Source organism: Hipposideros armiger, unplaced genomic scaffold (genome assembly GCF_001890085.2).
Source record: "Hipposideros armiger isolate ML-2016 unplaced genomic scaffold, ASM189008v1 scaffold_85, whole genome shotgun sequence".
Taxonomy (NCBI): domain Eukaryota; kingdom Metazoa; phylum Chordata; class Mammalia; order Chiroptera; family Hipposideridae; genus Hipposideros; species Hipposideros armiger.
Genome location: NW_017731435.1, coordinates 1,338,725 through 1,364,226, shown reverse-complemented (window position 1 = coordinate 1,364,226; position 25,502 = coordinate 1,338,725). Strand labels below are relative to the sequence as shown.

At 43.6% G+C, this 25,502-nt stretch overlaps 1 protein-coding gene across 1 annotated transcript in view; it reads right to left on the bottom strand.

Moving 5' to 3' along the window:
- The window catches only part of TCERG1L (transcription elongation regulator 1 like), a 141,165-nt gene extending 115,722 nt beyond the window's left edge, over positions 1–25,443 (bottom strand). Inside the window, exons 1-3 of the mRNA XM_019644077.1 lie at positions 25,354–25,443; positions 23,460–23,606; positions 22,514–22,694 (exon numbers count right to left, since the gene is read on the bottom strand). Of these exons, the coding sequence (XP_019499622.1) occupies positions 22,514–22,694; positions 23,460–23,606; positions 25,354–25,443 (418 nt within the window). The remainder of the gene's footprint in view (positions 1–22,513; positions 22,695–23,459; positions 23,607–25,353) is intronic.
- Between the last annotated feature and the right edge of the window lie 59 nt (positions 25,444–25,502).

Genomic DNA, 25,502 nt, shown 5'->3' with positions numbered 1-25,502 from the left:
AATCCTAAAATTTATATGGAACCAAAAAAGACCCCGAATAGCCATGGCAATCTTGAGACATAAGAACAAAGTCGGGGGGATCACGCTTCCAGACATTAGAACGTACTACAAGGCCACAGTAATCAAAACAGCATGGTACTGGCATAAAAACAGTCACATAGATCAATGGAACAGAATAGAGAGCCCAGAATTAAATCTCCAGGCATATACGGGCAGTTAGTCTATGACAATGGAAGCAAGAATTTACATTGGGGTAAAGATAGTCTATTTAATAAATGGTGCTGGGAAAATTGGACTGACACATGCAAAAAAATAAAACTGGGCCACCTCCTTACACCACTTGCAAGAACAAATTCAAGTGTATTAAAGACTTAAATATAAGACCTGAGACCATAAAACTCCTAGAAGAAAATATAGGGTCTAAATTTGCAGACATTACCTTGAGCAATATTTTTACTGATACATCCCCACGGGCTAGGAAAGTAAAAGAAAAAATGAACATATGGGACTACATCAAACTTAAAAGTTTTTTTCACAACAAAAGAAACCATCAATAAAACAAAAAAGAAGCCTACTGAATGGGAGAAGATATTTGTCAATGAGATATCTGATAAGGGGTTAATATCCAAAATATATAAAATGCTCATGCAACTCAACACCAAAGAAACAAACAACCCAATTAAAAAATGGGCAGAGGATATGAAGAGACATTTCTCCAAAGAGGACATACAGATGGCCAACAGGCATATGAAAAAATATTCACCCTCACTAATCATTAGAGAATTGCAAATAAAAACCACAATGAGATACCACCTCACCCTGGTCAGAATGGCTATCATCAATAAGTCAACAAACAACAAATGCTGGCGAGGTTGTGGGGAAAAGGGAACCCTGATGCACTGCTGGTGGGACTGCAAATTGGTGCAGCCAGTATGGAAATCAGTATGGAGGTACCTCAAAAATCTGAAAATGGAACTACCTTATGACCCAGCTATACCACTCTTAGGTATTTATCCAAAAAATCCCAAGACATTAATCCGGAAAAACATATGCACCCCTATGTTTATTGCAGCGCTATTCACAATAGCTAAGACTTGGAAACAACTGAAATGCCCATCGGTAGATGACCGGAATAAGAAACTTTGGTACATTTACACAATGGAGTCTTACTCAGCTATAAAGAAGGAAATAGTGCCATTTGCAACGATATGGATGGACCTAGAGAACATTATGGTAAGTGAAATAAGTCAGTCAGAGAAAGACTAATACCATATGATCTCACTTATATGTGGAATCTAAAAAACTGAATAAATGAGAAATGTAAACACAAATAGTCTGAGACACAGAGAAAAAACTGAGGGTTGTTAGTTGGGAGGGGGTGCGGATGAAGGAGAAGGGGAAGGGACGAGACAATACAAATTGGTAACTACAATATGGCCTCAGGGATAGAAAAGACAGTCTGGGGAATATAATCAATAATGTTGTAAATATTTCTTAGGGGGCCAGATGGACTCATGTCCTGTTGGGGAGACCACTTCATAGTCGGTGTAGAGGCCTGATCACCGCACTGTATTTCTGAAGCTGATGTTGAATAATATTGTATGTCAACTGTAATTATATATACATATAGTCACGGGATGTGGAGTAGAGAGCGGGAATGGAATCAATGGAATGGTAATAGATAAGCATGATATCGGGGGTGGGAGGGCAGTAGATGGGGGAGGGGAGTTGTTTCTGTGAAAAGGATAACTATTGCTGTTCTGTACACCTGAAACTAACAGTAAAATTTTTTTTAAAATGGCCATATAACCCAAAGTAATATGCAGATTTAATGCAATCACCATCAAAATCCCAATGGTATTTTTTTCAAGAAATAGAACAAAAAAAATCATCAGATTTTGTATGGAATCACAAAAGACCCCCAAATAGCCAAAGTAATCCTAAAAAAAAAAAAAAAAGAACAAGGCTGGAGGTATCACACTCCTTGACTTCAGCTTGTACTACACGGCAACAATAATCAAAACAGCATGGTATTGGCAGAAAAACAGACACACAGACTAAAGGAATAGAACTGACAACCCAGAAATAAGCCATATATATGGGAAGGTAATTTTCCACAAAGGAGCCAAAAACATAAAATGAAGAAAAGAAAGCCTCTTTAATAAATGGTGCTGGGAAAATTGGAAAGCCAAGTGCAAAAGAATGAAACTAGACTGCTATCTGTCACCGTGTACTAAAATTAACTCAAATGAATTGAAGACCTAAACATAAGACCTGAAACAATAAACTGCATAGAAGAAAGCACACGTACTAAACATATGGACCTTGGGTTCAAAGAGGCTTTTATGAATTTGACCTCAAAGTCAAGAGAAATAAAAGCTAAAATAAATAAGCGGGATTATATCAAACTAAAAAGCTTCTGCACAGCAAAAGCTTTGTTTTGTTGATGGTTATCAACAAAACAAAGAGTCAACCAACCAAATGGGAGAAGATATTTGGAAACAACACCTCCGGTAAGAGGCTAATATCCAAAATATATAAAGAACTCGTACAACTCAACAACAAAAAACAAACAATCCAATTAAAAAATGGGCAGAGGACCTGAACAGACATTTCTTCCAAGAAGACATACAAACGGCCAACACATATATGAAAAAATGCTCAACATCAGTAGTTATTAAGGAAATGCAAATCAAACCCACCATGAGAGACGACCTCACACCAATTAGAATGGCTGTTATCACAAGACAAGTAATCACAAGTGCTGGAGAGGCTGTGGGGGAAAAGGAACCCTCACCCACTGCTGGTGGGAATGTAAACTGGTGCAGCCACTATGGAAAATAGTATGTAGGTTCCTCAAAAAATTAAGAATAGAATTACCATATGACCCAGCAATACCTCTTCTGGGTATCTACCCAAAAAAATCTAAAAACATATCCATAAAGATATATGTGCTCCAATGTTCACTGCAGCTTTATTTATGGTGGCTAAGACATGGAAACAACCAAAGTGTCCTTTGATGGATGATTGGATAAAGAAGACATGGTATATATACACAGTGAAATACTATTTTGCCATAAGAAAAGATGAAATACTGCCATTTGTCACAACATAGACAGATCTTGAGATTATTATGCTAAGCAAAATAAGTCAGACAGAAAAAGTCAAGAGCCACATGACTTCACTCATATGTGGGATATAAAACTGAAAGCAACAAAGGAACAAGACAAACAAATGAAGAAACAAAACTCATAGACACACAGTTTAGTGGTTACCAGAGGGAAAGGGGGGAGGGGGTGGTAGATGAGGGTAAAGGGGATCAAATATATGGTGATGGAAGGAGAACTGACTCTGGGTGGTGAGCACACAATGTGAAATATAGATGATGCATTATAGAAATGTGTAGTTAGAACCTATATAATTTTACTAACCAATGTCACCTCAATAAATTTAATTTTAAAAATATATTTAAAAAAGAATTTAACATCAAAAAATCCAAAAAAAACACACCAAGGGACAGTTTGGCAAGTGTCTAAGGGGCGCAGTGGGCCCTGCTGTCCACGCTGGGCCAGCACCTGCCTGCTCCCTGTGGTCCAGACCCCTGTGGCCCAGACCCATCATGGGAGCTCGGGGTGGCAGCGGATGGTGACAGGTGCACATGCGCCGGCCACGCAGCCCCAAGCCCTGGCTCTGCAGAGCCCCTCGCCTCCCGCAGACTCACTCCCATCAGTCACCACAACAAAGTTTACCCCCCACTTATACACTCCTGAGGGCAGACCTATCTCGTGCATACAGCAGGTGCTTAACTAACGCATGCCAAGCAAGTGGCTCAACATAGCAGCTGTCACCAGAAGGGTTCATTCCACGAGTGGCCTAGTGGGGTCAACAGGTCCATGCCGATTCCTCAGGGTCTGAGTTAGTCCTCAGAGGGGCTCACTACTGGGGGTCCAGCAACACCTGCCCTATGGAGGGTCCCCAGGGTGCACGAGGCTGCCGCTGAAAGGGGTGGCTTTCTGTATGGAATGCAACAGCATTGGCAAAAGACTAACCTTTTGCCTTAACATAAATGTTTGCCCCTTCAGAGCTGCAGCAGGCGGGTTCCATTGCCAGCAGGCAGCCCGAGGGTTCAGTGATCTCAGAGCAGGACAGACTCCTATCTGCACAACAACACAAGTTGCATGAGGGGCTCTGTGACGAACGCAAAACTATGCTGCTTGTCATCAGGCAGCTGTTTCCAGCCACTTCGTTATGTTCAGCGCACATGTGCATTACGCTCACCTCTGACCTGTCTCATAACAGCCTGTGGCTGTGATAGAGCCCAGGAAATTCTTCCCAGCCCACGTCTTTCTCTTCGGAGATGCATTTAGACAGCAGTGCATTCAGCCAACTGACGACATGTAGGGTTTTCCGGTCTGGCCGCGCCGGCCTTCATTATGAAATTAAGATGACCGAATGCCTGTGGTCACCACCTGCCGGCGTGGCTTCTGTCTCGAGGGCCCAGGTGAATGCACACGGCTGGCCACCTACAAGGCTCTGCCAGACGTGCATGGGGCTTCCGGGGAAACGTGTCCACGCGGATGACTGTGTCCCTCAGACGACTAACACCTTCCCGGAAGCAGCCTCTAGAACAGGGACCACATGTACCCCCAGTGTCTGAAAACGAAGATATCTAAGAAAGTCTCCAAAAAATGTCCCCCACCTGCTGCTGGAACAGGCTACACTGAATTCATGCTTCGTTTGTGGTGAAACGTGTGTACCTCGTCAGTCCCCGTAGGACGGACACCCGACGTGAGACAAGCACTTATGTTTTCGGAGCCCAAGCCTTGGCGGGAAATAGGAGAAAAATATCCCTGCTGAGAGAGCACCCTAGGGGCAGGACAATCCTCACAAGCAGACCTGGCCCAGGGGCTCAGGTCACATTTTCAGCCGTCAGCTGCAGCGCCCCAGGTGAGGTGACCACCGGGGACAAAAGGGGGTTGGAGGCGGAGGCCCGTTAGAGAGAACATGGAGCACGCAAAGGCGCTTTGGGCTCATGTGTGCAGCCCGGCGACGGAGCCACAAGGACTCCTGCAGCGAGGGTGGCATCCCAATGCGCCGACCACAGCCCCGCCACTGCAGCCACACGGACGGACAGCAGCGCCTGTCCTGCAGGCTGGGACCTGCTGCCTGTGCCGGCCCCTAGCCACATAAAGGGCTGCTCTGCGTCCTGGTGAGAATGCTGCTGTCCAGCCACGTCCATGCCTCCAGTCGCTGAGTGAACGTTCACGCCCGAGTGTGGCGGTGGCTGCCAGGCTCTCTCCCCACCCCACAGGGCCTCGGGGTCCCCTCAGAACTCCAGCACGGGCTCTGCAGTGCCCCCTCACCTGACCACAGCTCCAAGCCCAGGCCTGGAGTAAGGGACAGCGGCCCTGCTCCAGGTCACGTTTGTGCAGCGTAGGCAAGGTCGCCCCATCCCCCCCACTTCACCCCCACACTGAGCCACAGGGTTTCAAAACCCAAAACTGACCGTGTCACTTGTGTGGACATCATGACCTGACCACAACAGCTTGGTGGCCCTCGGTCCTGGGCCACTCTCAGGCCCCGAAGGCTCAGGCTGCCTCCTGCCCCAGAGCTCTGTCAGGAGGAAGCGCTCGTCCCCTGGCACGCGCTGCTGCCCCAGTCCCCCTGACAGCCATCCACCTCCAGGACAAGCCCCCCGCCTGACCCGCTGGCCCCACAGACCTCCCCTCCAAGGCCCATCTGCGGCCACTGCACCTGCCCTTAACTGTTCATTCCATGAAAACCTGTCCACCCACAGGCCGCAGAGCTGCAGAAGCAGAGAGCTCTGGCCTGGTCTTGCTCAACGCTGCCCTTGGGGAACCCGGCCCAGCCTCAGAGCAACACCGAGTGTCCCCTGTAAAGCCACTCTCAGGCAGGATGTCCTGCTTCCTGCTTCCACCAGGAAATTCCCACCGGGAATTCCCTTGAAACGGGGCCCGGCACAGCCAGCCTGCATCTTTAAACACGAAGCCACACGCGGCATTTGTGCCTGCACGGGAGACACACGTGGGTGCGTGCACACACTCACAGACGCATGCACACCTGTTCTCTCTGTGGCTGCAATGCACGGACATGGAGAGGCAGCTGTGACAGCTCAGGGCTGGCAGCTGTGGGACCTGCCACCAGCAGCTCTGCAGCCAGAGGCCCTGAGTCTGGCCCTCAGGACCTTGTCTGTTCCCCTCTCAGCACAGAGAAATGCTTCCTCCTCTGTGTCAGTGTCCACACCTTGGCCTTGGCAGCCAATCACGCTTCATTCAGAACAGTTGTGGTTGGCTGTGGGGGTTCTCTTATCCAAGCCTGCCTCTTCCTCTGCTCTCAGAGGCAGTGACCTACCACCCACAGCAGGGGACCTTCCCCCCTCTGCCGAGGGTGAAATGTCATTCTAGGGCCCCAGACTACACTCAGCCTTCCCGCCACGGGATGCGGACACTGTGGGGTGTCCTTCAGGGGCGGGGCCTGGCAGCAGTGCCTCCCACCCCACACAGGTCGGCCTCCCCCAGGTGTGGCTCCCAGCCTGGGGAAGGCATGGGGCGGGCTCATTAGCGCAGACGGCACTCCAGGTTCATTTCCAAGGTTAAAATCCCACTGTGTTGAAGACAATGCCACCTGAAAGGAGTGCTTGTTTTCCTTGAAAGAGTGAATAAAGTATTGATTACATAAAAAGCATTTGTGCTGATGCCAGAGGAGCCAGGAAGCTGCAGGTAAAAGCTGCCTTCCTCTCCGGGAAGCAGCCTAGTCCCGCCCCACACGCAGGTGCAGCCGCCTTGAAGCGGATGAGGGCTCTCAGTTGCACAGACCCTCCCACGCCGCTATCCCTGTTCCTGTTAGGGATTTTGTATTCTTTTCCTTAAAGCAGACACCAAATTTGTATAAATGTCTGGGTGGAAAACACCCGGTGTGCCCTGCTTACCGCCCCGCCCGCCTTCAGTACCCAAAGGAGTGACTGCCCGACACAGATGAAAACCCCACTCTCTACAAAGACACTTAGGGGCTCCCCCACCTCCACCTCCCCAGGCCTTCAGCTTTCCCGTTTTTCGGCACCCTAACTGAAACCGCACCGACAGGGGTTCACAGACATAATTCTGGGACACAGGCCATGGAGGTAAGGAGCCTTAGGAACACACGTTATTTTCAGGGCTCCTGATGGAGTTGTTTTTTTTTTAATTTGCAGTGTTGATAATACCCAGTGAGCAGGTGGGACTAATTCGTCTTTATAAAAACCAGTGGAAGCGGTCTTTGGGGTGGCACCAGAAAAGCCAGGTGTCCCTACCTGAAACTGTTCCTCCTAAAGTACTGTCACCTATTAATACAAGTGATACACGGAAATGCTGACGGAACTCACTAGACCACAAGACCCGCGGGAGCTGAAGTCCCGATATTTTGTTCACCGCTCTGTCCTCAGCACATAAACCAGAGTGTGATGCGCAGTAGGTGCTCACTCCACATGTGCGGTATTGATTATTGATCTAGTATTGGCAGAGCTCCTGTTAGAGACAAGACACGTTGCCAGGTCTGGGGACCCAGCAGGAAACCGGAGCCACAGGGCGTGGTCCCCTCAGAACGCACACTCTTATCTGCCGGGCGATGGACTGGCTGTTTAAAGGAAGGACTTACGGTAGGACAAGCTGAAGAGTCCATTTTTATCAAAAACATTATTTCTCACAGTTCATTTCTTACAGGTCTTGAATCTAACTTCCGGATGAAATAAAGTCCAGCTGATACCTATAATTCAAGGGAAATCTACAAACCCACCTACCTAGCTCTTTGCCTGACTATCAGACCCCAAGGGCGTGTAATCAGAGAAAAAATGTGCGCCCTGTTGGAGGAACATCGCTTATTACACGATTCTAAAGACAAGTGATGTGGGCCACTGAGCTGACCGGTCTTCTTGGTCCAAACAGTCGGGCCGACCTGTTTCCAACAGTGCGATGAGCTAGGTGCTGGGACACTCCAGCTGCTGAAGAGGACAGCTCTGGACAGGCCCCACCTCCTACGCTTTGCTAATCTTGCCAGAAGCAGACGTGGTCTGCAAGGATCCATCTCTTCCCGTTTCCCAGAAATCCTCCCGTCTCAGTGTGCAGGTGGCAGGCCGGATGGATGGGTCTGCGCGGGGCGGGCCACGAGTCGGGGCGCCGAGTCCAGGGTCTTGGCATCGGCAGGAGCTGTGTGGGGGAGCCGTCTGGCCCTGCGCAGGAGCAGGGGCAAAGCCGCATCAGAGGAGAGCATCCCTGCTCGGGCCTGCTGAAGCCCCACACACCACGGCCAAATGGTCACCTGGAAACTCAGGTCCACCAGGGAAGAGCAGCGGCAAGCCTGCACCGTGTAAATATGCTCCACGGGGAATCAGACAGGCCCTTTACTCCTGCAGGACCGTAGAGAGAGGGAGGCCACATTGCTGAACTCAGCCTGTTCACAGAGTAGGCGTTGAGTCCATTTCTTCGAACGGCTAAACTCCTTACAGAGCAGTTTCTCTAAAATACACATACAAGTACACCTTTGAGGGCTTCACAAGTAAACTGGGCTGTCAGCACCTCCCGCTGCCGTGTGCCACGCGGGACAGAGTGGCCTCGTATGGCTATGGAGCCCCTAAAATGGGCTGGGGCACGGAGGGGCTGTGAGTGTAACATACAGATGGGATTTCACAGACAATACCCAAAATTAAGGGAAACATCTCATTAGTAAATTTATACGGATGACACGTTGAAACAGCAATAGCCTGAGTACGGGGCTAAGTCCAATAAGTGATTAAAATTCACTTCGCCTGTTTCATTATACCTTTTACAATATGATGCCAGAAAAATTTAAATTCCATGTGTGCGTCACATCGTATTTCCACAGAGAATGCTGCGTTAGAACAGGCACCTGCAGCTGGAAACTTCCAAGAAGAAGAAAGTGAGGGAATAACGTCCCTAAATTAGGTCCACAGTTATCACGAATGCTGACACTTCCTCAGTTATTTTCTCGGCAGCATCTCGGCGCCAACACGGTGATTCAGTGGAGCTGTGACTTAGAACTGTCATCTTTCAACAAATTGATTCATTACTTTGTGGAAAGTCACCCATAAATTCAAGGGAAAAAATGATCACCAGGACATGTATTCCTAGTTCTTTAAAATGATATGAGTTATGTTGGTAAACACAAAGCTCATTTAATTTTTTCATTATCTAGGCAGTCTCTCAATTTTAGTTGATGTCTGAATAATTTACCACTGGGTCTGGGGACAAAACCAATTTTCATGGAAATGGCGCCTGGAAGTGCAGCCTGTCGAAGAGAAAATACAGTGGTCAAAAGGGAGAGTGGGCTCGCGTGGTGACTTCCAAGAAGGCCACCGTCCCTGACCCATCTGGAGCAGTGGCGTGTGGGGACCTCTGGGAAGGGGGTAGGACAGTGCTGGCATCCATGATGCTGTGGGGTGGGGCCAGCCACTCGTATCAACTACAACTGTTACAGCATCGTGCACGTAATTCTTAAAGCGACCTCACTTTACAGGCAAGAAAACTGAGGCACAAAGAGAGTAAGTAACGTTCCCAAGGTCACACAGCTGGCAAGTGGCAGTGACCCAGGCAGCCTGGCGTCAGAATTCGTGCTATGATGTCACTTCGCTAACAGCAGAATTTTAAACGCCTTATTGGAAAGTGGCTTCAGGTAAATGTTTTTCATATACAAGTATTTTTCTGACTTCTTTCAGATGGACTAATTTCCAGTACTTCTTGGGTTTCCCACATAGTTTTCTCTGGAACTGGAGGGAAGCACAAATATACCAGCTGGATGAAGGGCAGAGCCCAAACTGGACACAGCATGGCTGGAAGGCCCCAGGGCCTCCAGGCAGCAGTAAGAGTCAAACACATTCGCGTCTTCCATTAGGATAATGGTGTTTCCATAACAGAAAAGCGGGGTGTCTCCCCCAGTGCTCTAAGTAAAAGTGGATTCCTGAACGATTTCCTTGTTTATCCTATGACCAGAAATTGCTGGGCTCCGGGCCCCCCAGCTATAGAGTGAGGTAGGGGACAGCTGTGACATCACCGTTTTATTTCCTAGGGAATCGGGCTGACTCTTGACTCGGAGTGACCAGCTCCAGTTACATTTGTCTCCCCACTCCCACCCGTGACCAGCAAGCACCTGGATGCACAGTCTTAGGTGAGGACGGACCAAGCCGCTCAGGATGGGTGCTCCGTGGGGACCTCATTGTCGGGGAGGCGGGGGCTGCCTCCTGGGCTGGGCCCCCAGGACTCATGGTCTGTGTCTCCCAGGAGGAGATGAAAGGGCTCTTCCCGGGCTTCCTCCGGGGGTCTGATGCTGTGACTGCACTGCTCCTTCCCCGGTAGGACGAGGAGTTAAACGTCCAGCCCAGCACCGCCTCGGCATGGAGGCATCTTTGTGGAACAGATGGGCAGGACTCCGCCATCTCCCTCCCTCCTCACGGGCAGTCACAGGCTCCTGCAGCAGGCAGCCTTCTCATCTTCAACAGCGTGAAGAAGAAAGAAGCATTTTCATGTATTTTATGGCTCTTTTCTGACTATAAAATAATGCTCATTAAAAATGGAAAATAAATGATACCCTGCGGTACCACTCATCCCCGGATGCAGAGAAGGCACCCTTGACACTGTGGTGTGAGCGGGTGTGAGTGCGTGTGCGTCTGGCGCTGTCAGGATTCGGGTCACCCCGTTCATAACACTTTGTGCCCTGCCTGTAAAAACTCACCAAAACAAAATAAGAGTGTTGTCTTCTGTCTAATCTTCCATGTGCGGTTTTATTGACAGTTGAAGCCTGTTTGTTTTTAGCAGTGACATATCATGATTCACGTCACTAATTCTCCAGTCATGAACACTGGAGATTCTCGTTGTCCTCTTGGCGTCACAAGTCACAATGTGCCGGATCCCTGGGCACAGCCACTTGCTCTTCCCTCAACCAGCGCTAGAGCTCGGGTCACGGAGCGAAGTTCTATCAGCTTTTCCAACGGGCCTGAGAGTCAAATCGCATGACCCACTACCCACGACCCCTCACAGTCTGTGAGGATGAGCGCGCTCTGTCGCGCTGCTGCAGACCAAGCAGAGCCGGGGCTTCGGGAAAGTGCGCGCTGCGCGGGGAGCTGTTTTGGTGCTTGAAGCTGGCGCTCCCTGGCTGACTGGTGAGGAAGCCACACACGGCACAATGGCCCTGCATGCATATTCTGTGAGTCGCCTGTTAATGTCTGTTTTTATTACAGTGTTAGAATATTGTCCTATACAGCAGCTCTTTTAAAACTTATTATGTTACTCTATATGTAGATTAGTACATTAGTGCCACATTTTAAAAACTGATCTAACTTTAGAATAAATGAAATCCCTCTTACAGGTTTTAAAAGTGTATATTTGTTCATCTCAAGTGCACAGTCCACAATCAACACTTTAAAATGATTTCCTTACAGTTCAAAAAATAAACACCATTAGCACTGTACGGTGGCCATAAATTAATTTGAAAAGAATTGATACCTCAGCATGTTCCATTTTCCTATCCAAGCCCAGAGTGAGTCTCTCCGGTTGAAAAATAACATTTTCAGGAAGCTCTTGCCATTTTCTTCATTGAGATTCATCTCTAAGTGAAGGTCGTGATCCCCCACCCACGTTCGAGGACAGCTGCGTCCAGGTACCTCACACATCTTCCATGCTGTGTGAGGAGAGCATCTGTCCCATTGCAACGTCTGAATAACCGCTAATACGCAGGAAATGCATTGTCTTTTGTATGTTTGCATTTTATCATCCATTTTGCTAAACTGCCCTTTAAGTTCTGAGAATTATTAAGTTGAATGTCGTGAGTTTTCAAAATATAAAAGTTATAAACTTCAAGCGGTATTTCATATTTCTGTTTCATCTCTTATTGCATTGGCTGGAACTCCCAGAAAACAGTCAAAGTAAAAAATTAATAGTGAGTGATTATCATGGAAGCGCCAATGATGTCTGCCAGGTGACGCGGCAGTTTGAATAAGTGTCATGTATCGTGTTGAGGAATCGCACTTCGGTCTTGCGTTTTCAGATTTTTCTAAATGGCATTGCATTTCCTCCAGCAATACATCTTCCTAGAGTCTAATGAAAAGGTAATGTTTCCTTAAGCCCATGTGTGACACGGCTGCCAGTGCCTTTCCTGGTATCACGCAATGTCTGCAGCTGTGAAAATCACAGGGGTTGCTGCTACCGTACCGTTAAGTTTTCAGTAATCCTTTTGAGATTTTTGCAGCTGCCCTTACAACTGAGGTCTGTCCATATAATTGATTTGTTTCTATTTTTGAAAAACATTGGTAAAATAGGTAAACAACATCACAATCCACATTAGCGTTTCACCATTTTCTATGTTCTGAAACAAGCTACTATTGTGAGAAGATTCTCCCTGGAGCCTGGGAGACGTTACCAGTAACACCTGAGGAGTGTCAGGGTGTGGAGGGGACACGCTGAGGAAAAGGGGGCATGAGATAGGTCTCTGAGTGCTTGTCCAGTCAGAAGAGGCAGGAGACCTGGGGGCATTTCTGCAGGGGCCCCATCATGATCCAAGCTGAATAGCTCATCATCTCCCCAAAAAGGGATCATCTAATTACAAAAACAATTCCTAGTATTGGGCAGAGATGTCTCCATGGGTTTTTGTTTTTTTTTCTGACCATGAATGGGGGAGAATGTTTTATCAATTTATTTCGGTTTCTAAGACTACGAATGTCTGCATCTACTTGTATCACCTGCCCCTCGGTCCTCCTGAGTTTCCAGTTCTCGACTGGAAAGCACATCGTGGCGGCGCCCACGCTGTCAGGTGACGTCCTCATCAATCCAGGCTTCGGGTTTGCTTCCTAGCACTGCTGGCCACAACGCAACACCCCTCATATACGCATTTTGCGTTTGGTGCTTTTATCGAAGGTTTATTTTTGTCATTTTGATTTCTGCTGCATTCATTTATTTGTTGGTTGTCTTTCAGCATTAGGGTTGCTGGGGCCTATTCATGGTTCACCTTCAGTTTCCGGTTTCATGGCGATTATGGCAGACGGTGAGATCACCATGGTCACTCCGTAATTTTAAGTGTGCTTCATGGCATTTTTTACTTTTTTTTTTTTAATTTTCATTATGAAAACTTTCAACAATGTTATAGAGAATAAATAGTATAATAAGCTACGTCCGCCTCACCCGCCTCCCACAATTATCAGCTCGTGACGGGTCTGTTTCATCTTCACACTCACAATCCCCAGCCCCCACCTGAATGCTTCTCAAATGTGTTCATGACGTGATTTTATTTCATCCTCATATGTCTCAGTAGCTGTCTCTGAAATGAAAGGGTTCTTTTTAAAAGCGTCAGCACAGAACTCACGTCACACCTATAAACTGACCAAATTAACAGTAATTCCCTAATATTATTCTCTATGTAGTCAGCATTCCAGCTGCCTCTCAGGTTTTTTCCTTTGGGTCTTTTACACCACGGTCAAATAAAATCCACACAATTTACTGGGTATGCTTCTGAAGTCTCTCTTTTTAAAACAAAGTTGGCTGCATTCAAGTGCAATTTACGCACAGTGACGTGTGCTCTTTTTCGGTGCACAGTCCCTGAATTTCAACCAACGCAAACAGCCATGTAACCACCACAGTCAGGGCTGTTCACACCCCATGCGTGCCGTCTCATCCTTTGTGGTCAACCCTCCTCCAAACCCCGGCAAACCCCTGGTGTGCCTCTGGTTGTAAGTCAGACAGGAAACCACATGTGACACAAGTGTTTGATTCCGATGGGAATCCTCAGGCCACGCAGACCACATGTCCGTTCCTTGTTCCCATCATAGGCCAGGGTTTGAGTGTGCCCACGTGTGTTGGTCCACTTGCCAGCAAATGGATGCTTGGACTGTCCCCAGGTTCTGTTGCTTACAAATAAAGCCACTGTAAACATTCGTGCGCAGGTTTTTGTATGGACATCTCTCTTTATTTTCCTTGGGTAAATACCTAGGAATGCAATTACGGGGCATATGATATGCATATGCTTTTAAGAAACTGCCAGATGGGTTTCCAAAGGGAGGTGTCGTGTTGCAGTCCCACCAGCAGTTATGGAATTTCAGTTGCTCTGTATCTCCGCAGGCACGTGGTACTGCCAGGGTATTGTTTAAATTACAGCCACTCTAACAGGTCGGGGACTCTCATTATGGTTTTAGCTTGCATTTCCCTGATGACAGATAATATCGAGCATGTTTTCGTGTGCCCATTTGCCATCCATACATCTTGGCTGGTGATGTGTCTGGTCACACATTTTGCCCATTTTTGTGGGGCTGTTTGTTCGCCTGTGAGAGTTCTTTGTGTGTTCTGGATGCCGGTTTTTTGTCAGATGTATGTTTCACAAATATTTTCTCCTGGTTTGGGCTTTTCTTTTCCCTTAATTAGAAGTACTTTCACAGAGCAACAGCATTTAATGTTGATGAAGTCAAGTGTATCGGTGCATTTTCTTATACAATTCATGCTTTTGGCGGCAGCTAAGAAATCTTTGTCTAATGCAAGGTCATAATGTTTCTATGTTTTCTTTCAGAAGTTCTAGGGGTTTGGGGTTTTATAATCACATCTATATTTTGGGTTAATTTTTGTATATGATACAAGGTATTGGTCAAGGTTTGTTTATTTTGAAAACGAATGCTCAGTTATTCCAAATCCATTTATTGGAAAGGCAAGCCTCTCTCTGTTGCATTGTCTTTACACCTTTGTGAAAAATCAATGGGCCATGTGTGTGTGTCTATTTTTGGAAGCTCTGTTACTATTTCTATTGATCTTTGTTCTTATCTTCTGCCAATTCTGCAAAGCTCTCACTCTTGTAGCTTTATCAAGAGCGTTCAAATCCTCCACGTTCGTTTTGCTTTTGCAGAACTGTTGTGGCTACTCTACTTCCTTGGGCCTTCCATATCAATTGTAGGATTAGCTTGTCAATTTCTATGAAACTGGGTTTTTTTCAGGATTACATGGAATTTATAGGTCAATTTAGAAAGAGCTGACATCTTAATGTTATTGAGTCTTTCAGCCCATTAATACAAAATATCTCTCCATCAATTAATGTCTTATTTCTCCAATCAATGTTTCATAGCTTTCTGGGCACATATTTTGTTAGCTTGATCTGTAAACATTTCATGTTTCTGGTGCTTTAATGATACTTTCTATTTTGCTATTTTCGTTTAGTTTTCAATTGTTCATCAGCAGTGAGGGATACAGGACCTGAGCTGTCACACTCACCTTGTGCCTGGCTCAGCTCGCTTGGCACTAGTGGCTTTTGGCAGACTCTGAGGCGGTCTGTGTGGTCATCATGTGTCTGCATATGGAGACAGCCATATCTCTTCCTTCCCAATCTGTACGCTTTTCATTCTTTTTCTCTTTTTTGCCTTATTCTGTTGGTTAGGACTTCTGGGACACCAGTGCATAGGAGTGGTGAGAGCCCAAATCCCCACCTTGTTCTCCGTCTCGGAAAACTTCAGGGTTTAGTATTAAATACAGTTTTAGCTGTGGCTCTGTCATGGATGTCCTGTGTCAGTCTGAGGGCGTCCACTTTAATTCTGAGTTAAATTAGAGGTGGCTGTTTTTTTAATCTACATAGGTTTTGAGTTTGACAAATGTTTTATCAGCATGTATTGAAATGATCATGTTGTTTTTACCCTTTTGATAAGGTAAACAACGTGGATTTTCTAATGTTCAACCAGGACTGCATTCCTAGAAAAAGCCCTGTGTAGTCACGATGTGCTATCAGTTTTATATATTATGAAAATTGTGTTGAGGATTTTTGCATTTAGGCTTATGAAGTATATTGTCCTGTAATTGTATTTCTTTGTAATATCTATTTGGTTTTTGTATCAGAGGGATGCTGACCTCATAAACATAATAATGAGGTTTTGTCATTGGCAATGTCGTTGCTGCTTTTATTTTCTGAACAAGTTTATTTAAATTTGGTATTATTTCCTCCTTAGATATTTGGTAGAACTCCAGTGAAGCTGTCTAGGTCTGGAGTGCTCTCTGTTGGAAGGACTAAAACTATGAATTCAATGTTTTCAATATAGTGCCATTCACGCTTTCTGTTTCTTCTTAAATGAACAGAGGTAGCTTGTGACTTACAAAGAATTTGTCTAGCTCTTCTAGGCTATTAAATTTAATGTCATGAAGTAGTTTACAATATTTTCCTATTAAATTTCTAGTGTTAAGGTCTGCAGTGATGCCCCTTTTCTCATTCTTAACATCAATAGTCTGTGTTCTCTTTTTTCTTCTGATTCTCGATAGCCAGGGGCTTTTCAATTGTATTGCTCATTCTGGAAAAAAAAAAGTTTTGGTTTCATTGATTTTCTCTATATTTTTCTTTTTTTAGTTTCTTTGATTTCTGTTCTTATCTTTACTATTTTCTTCCTTCTGCTTGTTACAGGTTAACTAGTTCTCCCTTTTCTAGTTCCTTAAGGTGGAAGTTTAGATCACTGATTTCAGAACTTTCTTTTTTTGTTTCTTTTTGGTGAAAACATTTATGATCTAGTCTCTTGGCAACTTTGAAGTAGATAATACAGTATCGTTATCACCATGCAGTCCGTTAGGTCCCCAGAAGGAATTCATTTTATCACTGCAAGTTTGTACGCTTGGACCAACAACTCCTCAAGTCCCCTGCCCCAGCCCCGGGCGACCACCATTCCATTCTGTTTCTATGAGTTTGGGTTTTTTAGATTCCACATGTAAGTGAAATCATATTGTCTTTCTGCGTCTGACTTATCTCACTTAGCATAACTCCCTCTAGGTCCATCCATGTTGTCACAAACGGCAGGATTTCTTTTTTTCTTGTTGAATAATATTTCTGGTTGCATAATATTCTGAGATATACATATATATATATATATATATATATATATATATATACACACACACTGTATCTTGTTTAGTCACTTGTTTAGATTAGTGATATTAAGTATCTTTTCATTGTGCCTGTTGGTCATTTATATGTCTTCTTTGGAGAAATGTCTATTTAGTTTCTCTGCCCATTTTTTAGTCAGGTTGTTTGGGGTTTTTTGTTTGTTTATGTGATTTTTGTTATTGAGCTATATGAGTTCTTTATATATTGTAGAGATTAACCCTTTATCAGATATATGATTTGCAAACATTTTCTCCCATTCTGTAGCTCTCACTGGCCTTTTCATTTTCTTGATTATTCCATTTGCTGTGCAGAAGCTTTTTAATTTGATGTTAACCCACTTGTTGATTTTTTCTGTTTTGACTTATGTTTTTGGTGTTACTGAGACCAATGTCAAGGAGATTTTCCTTGTTTTCTTCTAGCAATTTTATGATTTCAGGTCTTATGTTTAAGTTATTAATTCATTTCAAGTTAATTTTGTAAGTGGTATAAGACAGGGGTCTAATTTTATTTTTCTGCATGTAGTTATCCTGTTTTCCCAACGTCATTTATTGGAAAGACTATCCCCTCCCCATTAAATGTTCTTAGCTCCCTTGTCAAATATTAGTTGACCATACATGGAGGAGTTTGTTTCTGAGCTCACTTTTCTGTGCCATTCGTCTGTGTGTGTTTTTATCAGTACCACTGTACCACACTGTTTTGATGATTAGGGCGTTGTATTATAGTTTGAAACCAGGAAGTGTGATGCCTCTGGCTTTGTTCTTCCTAGGGATTGCTTTGTCTATTCAGGGTAGCTTACAGTTCCATAAATATTTTAAGATTGTTTTCTCTATTCCTGTAAAAAATGCCATTGGAATTTCAATAGGGATTGCATTGAATCTATACAAGGCTTTGGGTAGAATGGACATTTTATATTACATTTTTATATTTATATTACATTTATGTTCATTCTTCTAATCCATGAACACAGGATATCTTTCCATTTGTGTATTCTTCAATTTCTTTCATCAAAGTCTTGTAGTGTTCATTGTACAGATCTTTTACTTCCTTGGTTAAATGTATTCCTAAGTATTTTTTTTTCTTGTTTGTTTTCCTGATACTATTACAAATGGTTTATTTTTTTATTTCTTCTTCAGGTATTTTGTTGATAATTCATAGAAACTCAACTGATTTCTGAAAGTTTATTTTGTATCCTGCAATTTTGTTGAATTTGTTGATTAGTTTCAGGAGTTTTTTGGTGGAGTCTAGGATTTTATATAAAAACAATTTTCCTTCTTCCTTCCTGGTGTGATTGATTTATTGATTTGCCTAATTGCTTTACCCAGGGCTTTAGTTAAATAAGACTACTGAGAGGGGGCATCCTTGTCTTGTTCCTGATATTAGAAGAAATGCTTTCATCCTTTTACTGTTAAGTGTGATGTGAGCTGTGGGTTTGTTATATATGGACTTTATTATGCTAAGGTATGTATGTTTCTTCTAGTCCCAATTTGTTGAGAGTTTTTGGGGTTTGTTTTTGTTTTTGTTTTTAATCATGAAAGAACATTCACCCTGAGGGAGGAGCCCATGTCTTGGAAAGCACGGTGGTTCCAGTGGGGTCTGGTAAGCTCTCCCTCGCCCTTGATCAGGTAGTCCTGGTTGACTAAGAATCTTTGTGGGGTCACCCAGGGAAAAATTTCCTTTAGGGCGTGAAGCAAGCCTACAGGGATATGCACCTCATTTGTCTCGTCTGGAGACATGCAGGTAAAGGCTGGTTTTCCCTAGAAGTTTGTTCAGACTCTACAGATCTCAAAGAAAAACCAAAATGAATCTGGGAGATCGCGTCTCCAGGGCCAGCAAGCCCCACGACAATCAGCCTCCCATTAATACCAAGATGGCTGAGATGAGGACCCTTTGATACTTCTAAATTGATCTTTTTAAGCACACAATTAGAAAAAGCAAGCTATAAAATTAAGAAAACATATTTAATTGGCCTCTCAAAGTTTCAAAAAGAGGATTTAGACAAGTAGATCAACCTAAGATGTTGTTTAGATGTCAACCCTGCTCTTTGAGGTATTAAAAATGGCTGTCCTTAGTTTAAAAGAGGGGAGGTCATTTGGCACTTGCCTTGTCAAGGACAGATATAAATTGAAAAATGCCTCCAGGGCAAAATTTGGATCCAACTGTTCTTTCACAAACTAGTGAGTTTTTCTCATGGCTAAAAGGTCTGCTGGTGTCCATCTGTGTGTGTCTATATATGAATATTATAAATGGGAAATAATTTTTTACTTCCAGATGGTATTGTTAGAATTAATTTAAAGGCAAGAGCTTATAAAATAGGGTATTCTAAAATTCTTAGAAATATAGAAAGTCACTCAAATGCTTTTCAAATTCACATTAACATTAATCCTTAGTAAATAAAAGCTAGTTTAAGTTTGTTGGTTTAAGAACAGACATGCCTTTTGAATTACTGAAAGTAAATATAGTATTTATATTTGACCCAGGTTTACAAAATAAGTTCATGTTAATAATTGACTTTGATCTCTATAGAATATGTTTCTAGAGGTTGTAAAATGTCTTCATAAGTTTGCCAAGCTAAAGAATGCTTATTGCTTACTTCTTAATATTCATTAGAAATTGAGGTTTTAAGGGTTAAAATGTAGGCATACCTTTGCAATGTTCTAGAAGGGTATCTGGAATACCTCAAAAGTTTTGTTTTTATGTTAGATTGCATAAGAAACATTGTAACACAAGGGATGAAAAACTTCTAGGGTATAGTATGTAGGTAAACAATGGCTGTAAATTAAACAAATAGCAGGGGCTATGGAAACCCAAGATGGCTGCATGGTTCTCCCCTGCTCCGTGGCAAACCCCATTTTCATAGTACATTTAAGTTGGACTTAAATTAGATGAAGGAACTTATGAGCTGACACTACTGAAAGGAGATATCTTACACAATTGCCAAGGTTTGATAAAGTCACATCAAGAAAATGCCAAATAGGTCACCACTTCCTTTCCCAGCGAACTCCCAGGAGACAAAGACTTTAAAGATCGTTGACTGCCACCTGGAGATTCTGTTTATTAGAAAGGACATCAAATAAAAGACTCTCCAGCTAGGTTGGAAGGGACCTTATCAGGCACCTAACCACAAACAGACATCTATCCTTGTGTCTGACACTCACCTCGGCCGGTGACAGGTTTCAGACTCCTTGAGGACAAGAAGCTGCCGACATCAGACATCGTCAGACATGTCTGCTATCCCAAGACATCTAAAAGTCCTGTGTCCCTATGGATTGATGTTTAACTCAGAAACCAAATGTTTGATTGTCTTTACCAGTCTGCTAATGATATTAGTCACAATAGTTATGCTTGTTCTTTGGGTTTTTCTACATAGTCTAACTGGTCATGATTACTGAACATGTGTAAGACGACTATTAATAGTCATTTTATGGCTTATGTAAGTGCTATACTAGATGCCAAATACAGAAAAAAATGAGGCAGAAGGCAAAATTCACATCATGACAGCTCACAGAATAAGAATGACCCAGAGTGATTCTCACAGTGAAGATCAAGAGACGTGACCACCTTCTATTTGCCTGCCCTTCCCTTTTTGGGGAAAATTCGGCCTCAGCTCACACCCCATAGTTACAGTATTGTTCTGTCCCCAACGGTCCACTGTTTCAACAAAACGGTCAATACTGAGCCTTCCTAGGAAGGAGCCTTCCCAGCCCCATGAGACCACACTAAACGACCAAAAGGCTGGTCGTCAATGCATCCTTCAGACTGATTTATGACCAAAAGGGCAAATTTTGGATGAAAAACGGGGTCTATGGAAAGTAACCTCCCCGGTCATGTGATCATGAATGCCTCTCTGGGCTGGCCATGGTGGGTGGTCCCGTCCCAGGCCTCTAACCTCTTCAGTAAAAGGTTTGAAGCCAGCCCTGTCCTGGTTCTCACGCTTCTAGGTTAACACTCCTCTGAAATACCGGAAGTAACACCCCTTGAAGGGTATTACCCGCCTCAGGAGAGCACATAATCTTAATTCCCCTGTAATCCATCCCGCCTGGCTTTCTCCCACCTTCATGTCATCCTCCTTATGTTCCCTCCTTAATTTTAAATGCATAAAAGAAGCTGCAGAATTGTCATTCTCTGGAGCAGCTGAGATCTTGCTTCCTGGCAAGTGTCATCAGTTTGGCTCAAATAAACTCTTATTAAAAATTCTCTACAGGACTGGACGTTTCTTACATCAACAGCTCCTTCAACTAAGTAGATATTTGGCATGTTCATAGTATGAGAAGAGGATTAAGGTATACTGCAAAATGTCTATATGATATTCAAAGATGAGCCAGGAGGTATAAAGTTCACTCAAAGATTTTGCTGGAACAGTTGAACTGATTTTACTAGTTTTTGAACTAAATTTGCTAATTATTTTGGCGACAGTTATTTCCAATGCATTGGGAAACTAAAATATTATTTTTACATATACCAAAAGAGCCAGCTAAAGTCATGGAATCCTTGTATAATACATGCTATCTAATCATCTTTTATCATCATTAAATGAAATAGGAAACATAATCATCTTAGTGTAAAATGTTTATAAATGTATGCATGGCTGATGCTCATTCAGATTTTAATAACTCAGTAATGCCTAATTACAAGGACAGAAGGCAAGTTTCAGTCAAGAATCATTAAGGCCCATGAAAAATACAAATCGTTGAGTTGTTCTTCCTGACTTATTACTAAACAAGACCCATAGCAAATTAGAATACATAAGGTAGGCAGAGAAGAAAACAAATAGATCTCCTCAACCAGCACTGCGTTATCCACGGGAGCATGTCCTTATTACTAAATTTTAGAGACACATATTGAGACAAGCTTGGTAGGTAGGAAATTACAGGAAGATAATGTAATTCTAAAGTTGTAAAATATTCCATAATGGAAGGTGTTGCAAGATAATTTTGGCACGGGCAACATTTGCTTTAATAATATGATCGTATGTTAAGGTGATCTTAAAAATCAATTTAAAAATTCGTAAGATGATTTTATTCTCCTGTTACTATGTAGGTTTACTAACCATCTTTCATCTGGGGATGATTTCATGGGAGTCTGTTCCAGGACAAATGTTCTTTCAGTTCACTAGACTCCAAAGACAGAACAAAACACATCTCCCAAACAGCGTATTTTTATAGACCATCCCCAGCATCACCACCAACATAAAGGCAAAATTCACACAAATCGTACATGTGCCCGTGTCCTGCAGAGCTCGGCTGCACGCACCTCACCCCACACAAGACACAGTTTTTAGATGAACTGCCTGATCAATTAATGCCCCATTAAGAGCGACCACTAGAAGATCTAGTCCAATTCTAAAAATACGGCACCAAAAATATGATTCTGGGCATATCCCTTGAGCCATCACTTCATCTTAAAACAGATCCCATACCCCAAAAACATTGTGAATAAGCTACCCAAAACTTAAGTTCCTTATAGAAAGGAGTCATGCCTATGAAAAGAAATATTTTACTGAAAGAATTTAAAATAATTGTTTCATTAAAATGACAAATATAGTTTTCATACCTAAAATGAACGACCTTGCGGCTAAAGAAAAAAGAAAACAGCCCACTGTCACCACTATTTGGGCACCAACCTGGCATAGGCTGAGGTGCTAACACCGCGGTAGGAAGCGGCCTGGAGTCGGGAGTCGGCCTGGACAGAGACACGGCTACTTGATTTGCCAATAAATGAGGCTTTTCGTACCCATGGAACAATCTTGATTCCTCAGGATATATCCACGTTGAGTCCAGAGCAAAGGAATTATTTAAAAAGATCTGTCCAAAAAGAAAGCCAGGATAACATTTAAGACCACACACATGGTAAAAGCCAAAGGCGACTGTAAAATGTTTATCTTGTCTCACTTGGATCCAACATTGGACAGTCTGTAAGTGGGGGACTCTATGAAGGCATCATGCCCCAACTTACAGATCCATGGGGCTCCAATCCCAGTCGCCATCTGGATAAAGCTGTCTGGGCTGGTCTTCAACTATTGACTTGGTTAATTCAGCCCAGCAGCCAGTTTACAAACTAAAGAACCACCCCAATGAGGTAAATAGCGTGGCACAGACAAGTCACCACGTTATATTTGCTTTAGTTTTCAAGTAAACAAAGTATAATCAGTAAATTTGAATTCAAAAGCCAAGATGATCTATCAGAACGATGAACACCAAAGGCAATAATAGCAAGAAAAACTCACGTGTAAAATTTATACTTCAGTCACATAATGTTTAAGGCTATATTTTGATCAACTGCTGCAGATTTAAATTTTTGAAAAGTAGATTCTGATTCACCATTGAAAAATGTATATTGTTAAATGGAATCCAAATATTTTGAGCTAAAACAAAATGACCCCCACCACCCCCACTCCATCTGCTGGTGTTTAAACAGTCTGACCTTATCCCAAAAGGATGTCTCTTTAGGCCTGGATGGTCAATCCATTGCAATTAGAAAATAGAAATACGCTGTTTTCTGTCATTATGGAAATAACCAGCAATTTAGTCATCAAAGCCCATTTATTCAATTAAACTGCTGCACTTTACCTTACGGTTAGGAATCCGTTTGTCTATCCAGCTTTTCCCAACAGGGTGAGGGAGAGCGGCTGTGCAGACGTGTGGGAAGACAGGCACCAACTCCACCGTGGAAGAGGGGGGCAGTCCTACGGACGGAGAAGGGCCCCCGAGCAGCCACTGAAACCCAGGAGAAGAGGAGGGATGCTCATTAGCCTGTCGCAATCAACTCTACTTTGTACCAGATGTCAGGATGGCTGCTTTTGTAAAAAGGGGGAATTTTAAAATGTATGTCTTTGATTATGAGAAAAATTCCCTCTTTCCTCCGTCAAGAAAAACCATAAATTTTCACAAAATTTGAAAATTTACAGGTTTTCATATCTGAATCATCACAAAGCATTGCCCACACTGCATTCTTCAACGCTGAGGAAGAACTAACCACAAAACCATGAGAACGTGCTAAGAAGTGGGTCTCTGCCCCAAGACAAGGAAGGAGGAACCACCATGGAAAGGTGACACGCTGGGCATTCCTTTTCTGATTCTTGGATTCTTTTCGTAAGCAAGCAGAGAGCTGTATAGTATGATATTCCTTTCAATATAACATTTTGTATTAATTACACCTATTATTTTAAAAACAAACGCAAGTAATATTCTCAAAATAAAGCTAGCTAAGGGGTTAAGATTCAAAGTTTCCCAAGGTTCACAAATGCAAACAGAGTTCAAAGTAAGTGCGCTTGTCACAGAACTGGAGATCCAGGGTGCAGAGGAAAGGAGCAAACCCTGAAGGGGCAGACATTGCGGACACAGGCTCCCTAATTAAAATAACTGAATCTTCATCAGTGGAGAACTAATCAAACCAAAGCTCAGTGATATGGAATGCTTCAACAGCTATTTTTAAAATCATAAAAGCATTTCTATTTTCCTGTTATGTGAAAATGTTCTTCTGGTTCTAAATATTGTCATTTAACAGAAAACACGTAGTACAAAAAATATTTAAAAGATTAATAAGGTTTTTTAAAAAAATTTTTTAATTTACACAGAAAAAAATGCAGTGTTCTATACAGGGGAAAAAATACAGTTCCTTGACATTATATACCTCTAGTGGTAGTACTCTGATATAACAACCCCTCCAAAATATCGAAAAAGCTACCAACGCTTATTCAATAAAACCCAATATGAACTGCATCACACGTCAAAATACAATATCCAGACTGCATATGTGATGTGTCATTAGGTCTAAAGAACAATTTAGGAGGAGTTTAAAAAAGCCTTTTAGAAAAAGCTCACAAGATAGTATTGGAATAAAATTAATTAAATGGTTATTCTAACATATCACTCATTTGAATATGCTAATGAGACAATCCTTGGAATAAAATACGTGTTATTCCCTGATTTAAATGCATCTGCATAGTTAGATAGCAAACAATGGATCTTGCCAAAACCAGCCTGCCTTGCTCTACTGCACAGTTAATCAAAGGTACAGTCACTTTTTCTTTTTAATTACAGGTTTTAAACGCCAAAGTATGCTAACGTGCAACATGGCATTAGCTAATTAGGTGGGCTCAAGCGGACGTGGGTGGGGGTGGGGGCGGTATCACCGGTAACGTTTCTCAATGTTAAAGGCAGGGTTTCCCTGCCGGCTTCCATGGGTTTGAATTCTCTTAAGCATTGTCCTGAGTCTATTTTCACATTTAAAAAAAATAAAAAGATCAGAATCAGAAATAGCTATTGATTCCCAGCTTGCTTTTCAAGTCTGGCAGAGACTGTAAAAGTATTAACTTCTCTGCGATAAGTCGGCCAAGGTGCGCGGCGGCAACGCGGGGCCCCGGCGGCGGCTACTTCAGCACCGCGCTCTGGACAGCGACCCGGCCGGGGCGAAAGTTGCGGCCAGGGCGGCCCGCGCCCGGCCTCCCGGGCGGGTCTCTACGAGGCTCGGCGGGGAGACGCGGAGAAACGCCGCGCCAGCTGCCTGCAGGCAGAACGGGACGTGGACGCGGGAACTTTGTTGCAGATGCATGGCTGCCAGCCTGCGCCCTGACGGCGTGGGGAGCCAGGACCACCCGGGCGGCGGGGGGG